The sequence below is a fragment of the Penaeus monodon genome, chromosome 36 (genome assembly GCF_015228065.2).
Source record: "Penaeus monodon isolate SGIC_2016 chromosome 36, NSTDA_Pmon_1, whole genome shotgun sequence".
Classification (NCBI taxonomy): Eukaryota; Metazoa; Arthropoda; class Malacostraca; order Decapoda; family Penaeidae; genus Penaeus; species Penaeus monodon.
The window spans coordinates 28,621,454-28,628,953 of record NC_051421.1 but is presented as its reverse complement, the minus strand read 5'-3'; the positions used below and the strand labels follow the sequence as shown (position 1 = coordinate 28,628,953).

At 33.4% G+C, this 7,500-nt stretch overlaps 1 protein-coding gene across 1 annotated transcript in view; it reads left to right on the top strand.

Annotated features, from left to right (window-relative positions):
* LOC119595614 (son of sevenless homolog 2-like) overlaps window positions 1-7,500 on the top strand; it is a 44,171-nt gene that overhangs the window by 11,933 nt on the left and 24,738 nt on the right. The window contains exons 2-5 of the mRNA XM_037944724.1: window positions 214-333; window positions 3,081-3,221; window positions 4,153-4,236; window positions 4,372-4,452. Of these exons, the coding sequence (XP_037800652.1) occupies window positions 214-333; window positions 3,081-3,221; window positions 4,153-4,236; window positions 4,372-4,452 (426 nt within the window). The remainder of the gene's footprint in view (window positions 1-213; window positions 334-3,080; window positions 3,222-4,152; window positions 4,237-4,371; window positions 4,453-7,500) is intronic.

Sequence of the window (7,500 nt, the reverse complement as noted above, 5' to 3'; positions counted from 1 at the left end):
TATATATATTATGTATATACTCAAAAAGAATGTAGGGGAAGGGTGTGTGTGGATCTGCGAGAAGTGGAAAGTTGAATTATAGTTTGGGAATTATAGTTTGTTGTTTTCCAGAAAAAATGTTATATTTAACCATTACAGTAAGTATAGATATAGATAGTATATAATTAGTTTAATTGATTTTCCTCTCTTTACCATGAATGATCTCAATTACAGGTGCTGGAGCAGGTGCATCCCTCCCTAGCGGCCAAAGATGATGCACTTGAATATGTGGAGAGCCTCATCTTACGCCTGCTGGCCATGTTGTGTGCTCGCCCAGCCCCTCACACCGTCCAGGTGAGTATGTCTTAGGAAAGGAAGAGTGCTTTGTTTGAGAGGTGTGATGATGGCTCTTGTTCGAAAAGATAGGAAGGAGATGAATAATTTCACTGGGCACTTCTGTAATTCAGGTATGACATTAAAATCTACCAATTGAAGTATGCATTTACTCATAAATTTAGTATATTTTTCCTTTTGTTTGTATTTGTATAACATAAATTTGATTTATCTACATTCTAAATTTAGATTTTAGATATTAACCTGGTCGGTTACCAAGAACTTGATAATAATATATGCCATTATAAAAAATTTTGCCTGAGAGCCTGGGTGACATGACTCCCCATGAATTGCCCTATTTTAGATTCAGTGGGCATTTAACCCATTGGATACGAATGCTTCACTACCATCACATGGCCCAAAATATGGTGTGTGGCTTGTAACCTGGGCGCATACGAACACTTGTGTGTGGTGACAATACTCCATGCTTCCCCTTTCCCCTTTCTCTTTTTTTGGCATAAGCATTTTTAGCTTTTTTGCCATTTACCAATATCTATATTTGTCTTTATTTTTTGCAATATTCTATTTTCTGTTATATAACCTGCACTGCAGGTCACAGCAGCCAGGAATAGGATCCTGAGCTTAAAAATGGTATCCTCCCTGGAGCTGAGGCTCCTCCAGCTATGACTAAGAGATTGTACATTTAACACTCATATCTCAATGGAAATAATGCAAAAGTCCCTTCCTAAATGCCCACCCTCCAAGAACTTTATGGACTCGGGGTGAGCTGTTCGTGTCACCCTGGCTGTCATCCAAAATTCTCATGATGGCAAGTTTGCGTCACCCCAGCCCAAAACCAAATTTTTCTGTGATGGCATGCTCACGTCACCCGCCCCTCAAGCCATATTTTTTCATGACATGATAGTGACGTTATCTGCATTGAAAGGGTAAAGTAAACCAATGAAAGCTCATCAAGCTGTGGCTGGAAACAAGCTGTCTCCAGGAAGGACAGTATTTCCATGTTCTGGATCTTATTTGTTCCCACCATGACCATCAGCATAGGATGTATTACAGAAAATTGAATAATACAAATATATAAAAAAAGATGCAAATAACACTATATCACTTACAGCTATTGTTACTGCACAGAGCTGTAAAATATCATGGATAATATGGAGTCTAATCAAGGAAAACAGTCTTACCATCTAGATATAGCATAACAAATAACAAGTACATACCTTGGAAAATGGCAAAAAAATTATACAGAAAAATCATAACAACTGTGCAAAAAGTAGTGAAAGAATATTGATACTGCATGTGAGCGTTTGTGTAGGCTGGGCCTTGAGGGTCAACACACAAAGCCTAATGCCTTGATTTTGGGCCACATGAGGGCCATGAAGCACCTGGATCCAATTGATTAATGCTGGGATCCATTTACCCGAAAAGTTCAGTAGGTCAGTATATACCATGAAAAATAATTATTTTACATATTGTGATAATTTACAAGTACCACATAATAGATAAAGAAAGACAAAGTATTTAAAATTGCGCAAGAACATGTTTGCCCAAGTTTGGTAAGGCATCATGCAAATGAGCTAAATGACCAGAGAGGGTACCAGGTAGATATAGTTTTCTCTCACACATTACCTTTGATATTTTTTGTATTTTTGTGACTTCAAATGATTTTTTAAAGAACTTTTAACACTATATGACTTTTTATCAATGATATTGCATTGAAATAAGCCTAAGAGAAAAAGAAATCCTTTTTGTTTTATTTATCAGTCATGACTCAGGAAGACTTTTTCTTTACATGATCTAGCATTATGATAAATATAAAATAAAATTAAAGTAGGTCTAATGGTTATATCACATTCACCACCCTAGAAAGGATACATCAAAGTAAATGAAGACCGAGGTTCTTAGGGTGTGATGTGTCCACACATCTCACATACATGGATGTTTCTCATTAATTCTGATGCACATAGAAAAGGTATACGTGAGAAGGAAGAATATCACAAACAAGAACTGGTGCATTTTATGTCTGGATCAGAATATTCAAGCAATATTACAAAACACAACTGAAGAGTCATCTGACATCTGCCACACGTGTGTAATTATATAAAACATCAGAATTATATATTCAAGCAAAATTGAAAAAAATATGTTCATGTCACTCAAGACTTAAGGGCTGTAATCTTTGCATAATTAATTTAATTAGGCAGACCCAGCCATTTCTATAGGTCTTAGCTGAAAAGTATTTAGCCACAAAGGAGTCAATTAGACCTTGTAACCTCACCTGATTTTATCTTTTGTTGAATTTTTTGGGAAAATAAGTTTTTTTTACCAGTTCTATCAGTATTGATGTTGTTATTATTATTATAGACATTATAATTATTATACCGTTATTGACATTACTAACTTCAATATAAGATAAAAAATTGTTCTCAGAAATAAAGGGAAAATGTAAATAGGTGAGGTGGGTAGTCCTAGTAATTGGCTCATTGGTGACTTAGTATTTGTGGAGCCATCTGTGTGTGAAGACAATTAATAAACTAAATTCACAACATATATGTACATGCCATCCCTGGCAGCAGCAGCTTAATTTGTCGAGATTGTCAGCAGGTTAAGATGTAGTTTGAAGATTCTAGTAGAGAGAAAGTTCAGAAAAATGTGATGAAACTTTCATTTGAGAATACATTGATATGTGTGATATAAGATATAAGATCATTGTATATTTACATATTTTAAAATTATTTTTTATTCTACAGGATGTGGAGGAAAGGGTACAGAGAACGTTTCCCAACCCGATTGACCGCTGGGCAATTGGAGATGCTCAAGCAGCCATTGAAAAGGGTCGTAAGAAGTCACCATTGGTGTTACCAGCAGAGAAGGCACATCCACTTTTACGGGTAAGTTTGCCGAGGCTATTATATATTCAAGATTGGAATTTTCATGTATGTGTGATCCATTTTTTTGCTTCATTATATATTTAGTTATTTATTTTTTAGATAATAATTTGATTGTGTACTTTTCTGATATTAGAGGAGAGATGGATTCTGTGTTATTGTAGAGTAATGGATATTTGATAAGAATAATTAATATTTTAAAATTTTCTTAGAAGTGTAAATAGAAATAGTTAAATTATCTAAGATTAGAGAGTATAAAAAGTTCCAGTTAACTAGTGTGGCTGTTATCCGTATCAACAGCACTAAAAAATATTTACTTCATGTGATAGTTGCAGTGCAGCTATGATTCAGTAATACTTCATTATTATTCTTTGCTTTTTGCAGTAACTTTTGAAATCCTGTCTTGTAAATAGATTACCAATCAGAAATATTTATTTCATTTCTTTTGGAGTAAAGGTTACCTGTATATAAAACGATTAGATTTTGTTTGCTGGCATTCCAGATAGTGACAGACTAGATCTGAACATGTGTTTATAGCTCTTTTTAGACTTTTAATGGCATTGTGTGCATGTTCCTCATACACAACTGATAACTTATTTATTCATGCTAACCCCTTGTCTTCAGTTCTGTTGCAGTAAAAAATAAACCCCATATTTGGGTATGCTTTCGTGCTTAGTTGCCATTGTTTTGTTTTTCACAGTGTTGGTTACTCTCACTTACCATCATTTAATAGTGAGACAGGTTCTACATAGTCCACCTTGGTTAGTTGTTCCCCCTCAGAAAAAAAAAATAACTGGCATATTTTGTTGCCATATTATAGATGAGAATACTGATGTCTGTAACACCCCTTATATATTTTTCAAACGTATGTTGTATAATGGAGTCTGTCTTTTAGCTTTTGTTCTGCTTTTTGTAATGAATTTCTCATTTGCAGGATGTGCTTCAAACAAAGATTGACTATCAAGTAACATTGTATATAGTTGCAGTTTTAGAATATATATCTGCAGACATATTAAAGGTAAGTTCAGCTATGGAAATGTATTATTTGGTATGAAGACTACACAAAAAGGCATAAATATAGATATCAAATATTTATTCAAATCAAAATTGACTTTTTTAGAAAATAGGATTTAATGCAAATTTGATTTTTCAGCTTGCTGGCAACTATGTTAAGAACATTAGACACATTGAGGTAACGCAACAGGACATTAGAGTAGCCATGTGTGCAGACAAGGTAAGTCTAACAGATTATGTCGGATTTGCTCTCTTTGTTTAGAAGTAAAGTTCCATGAGAAAGGTGTACTTATGAAGTATACAATGTAATTTGCAATAATATTCACAATATATTGGGAACAGGTGTACAAAGATATGAATTATATGAGGTAAAATGATTTACACTTGGAATATTAGAAGATATTTACAAATACAAATATCAGATTATAGAATAGTGATGAAGTTACTTAAAGTTACATGAACCTATAGGACCTTGTCATTAAGTAAAACTTAAATGCTCATAAAACTATCAGTATTAGTAAGAAAAAGCAAACAACACTATCAGAATATTTAAAACCCTCTCTTTTAGCACTCTTTCATAGATTGGAAGAGAGGTCATATGTAATTGTTTTTTAAGGTTTATTTATTTTTTTCCTTTTATGGTTTTGATTCCGAAATTTTGCCTTTTATATCTTGCAAGACTCATTAGATTGACAAGTGATTTGATTTTTATGTATCTGTTGCAAAGATGGTGCTCATTTTCTTTGGTTATCAAAGGATATAGGTTAAATACTCTATATGCTTCTATACCAATGTTTTTGTGAAAATTGTAAGATTGGTTAGTGAATGGAAAGTTTTCACATAATCATTAGATGCAGGACTGTTGATGTTAGAAATGAAGTTGATATGATGTGACAAAGATGTTGGTAGTGTATGTGTTAGTCCTTGATTAGAGTGAATAATAAGATAAGCAAAAAGTTTGTGTTAAATGTATTATTCAAGGTGAATGAGAAAGGGTAACTGGTTCCAGTGTCTTGAATTATTTTTTAAAAGAGTTGTGCGAGCTAAACAGCTGTTTGCTGTTTTTGCTAATACTACAGTAATTTAGGAGCTACAGCCCCATAAAAGTAGGCTAAAGTCACTTTTTAACCTTGTTCACTGGACAGTTATGCATGCTACAGCCAACGTCAAATAGGGTGGAAAAATTGTTTCCTTTTAGTGGCTCACTGCTCATGCTGCCTGCTACTGGTCCAATTTGACACACTAAGCTTTTGTCAGCATTGAGTGAGACATTTTTATATTTTCATTCACTTCCAACTTTTAAACTGGATTAATATCCAGTATACAGTTAATTTGAGGATCATGCCAAACCCCCCAGGCGTGGAAGATTCAGAACTTTACCATGCTAATGTGATGCCTGTGAGCATTGTGAAACCAGGATTGTTTTGCTCCCCTATGGGTAAGGAGTCACATGACAAGCTAAAAAGCATGACTCACAGGTGGTGCATATCATGTTGTAGAAACAAATTTGTCTTGAAAGTGTACTGTACCACCAGTGAGCCATATTAAGAGTGACTAAGGGTGGCCTGTGTTGCACTGTATTTTGTGCACATTGTGTACAATCTGTGGCCCACAGTAAGTGCTATCCCTGGTAGTCCACTCTACAAGTATATCATGATATCCTATATTTATGTGGTAATCACCACTTTATTGGCTACCGGTCTATGGCCAGTTTTATCTGTTCTTCTGCTTGTCCTGTGTATTTAGTGGTACTATTTTGTACTTATAGATAAAGAACACCTAATATTTCTATGGAGCTGGAACAAGTGGAATTCATAATAACAATGACTCTTCTGATGAAGAATTCATTTATATTTAATACGAGTAGTCTGACACAACTTAGGGCAATTCTGTGAAAGATGAAGAAATGGATGATAAACGGATCAGGAGAGGGAGAAGAATGAATGACAACAAAAACAACGAAAACAGTTATGACAATATTATTTTGGAACAACTTAAACTATAACAGGAATAAAGATAACAACATCCTGGATCAGTCTACCAACCCTGCAGTCTGCCTGGGATTCAATTCAGTTATCTCTTTGTTCAAGCCCCTTTACTAGGAAGGAGGAATTATGTGTTGGGCTTCAAAATGCCCCCCTTTCCCCCTACACACATGAACTTTATGAATTATTTAATTAATTAAGTTATTTATGTGTATGTATATGTATATGTATGTATATGTATCTATATCTATGAACCATATTCATATTGACAGATGTATAAAAGGTGTGAATGAGAATGAATATCTTCACAATGCAAGAGATGTATTTACATCTCTTGCATTATGAAGATATTCATTTTCATTAATACCTTTTATACATCTATATCTATGTGTCTATGTCTGTCTGTCTGTCTGTCTGTCTGTCTGTCTGTCTATCTATCTATCTATCTATCTATCTATCTATCTATCTATCTATCTATCTATCTATCTATCTATCTATCTATCTATCTATCTATCTATCTATCTATCTATATATATATATATATATATATATACATATACAATATACAATATACATATATACAATATACTTATATAAATATATTTATATACAAATATATACATACATACATTCATATATATATATATATATATATATATATATATATATATATATATATATATATATATATATATATATATATAATATGGTACAAAAAGCTAGGTATGGAAGCTATTTCTCACTGGAATCACAGTTGTAAATGTATAGGTATTGTACAGAAAATGCTCTCCACAGTAGGAAATGCCAGTTTGACAATTTTAAGAATATATGGTGGTTTCACTGATAAGTCACCCACCTGAAGAGATTTTGAGAGGTGGTAAAATTTGAGGTGTTGTGAGTGGATGACGTTCCCTGCACTCACTCACAGACTTAGATGGGCCTAAGAAAAAAATGGAAAGATGTCAAGGCTGTTATGAGAAAATCTCAGTGAATGAAGAACACAATGAGGCACGTAACAAAGCTAGGAGAGTGTCAACATTTTGTGACAGTTTCGATGGGAAACCCCATGAAAAATATTGCATGGAAATCTGCAAATCTGCAAATCTGCAAATGTTCATTTGCAGATTTTAAAATTTACTTTTATAAATAGTACTATACTATAGAAGCAGAGTTTAGGCAGAGTTTAGGAAAATTGAAAATTTTTCATGGTTAAAAGTAAATAAATTTGTTTTACACTTTATTATATATGAATATTTCAATAAAAATGTTAGAATAAAGAAAAA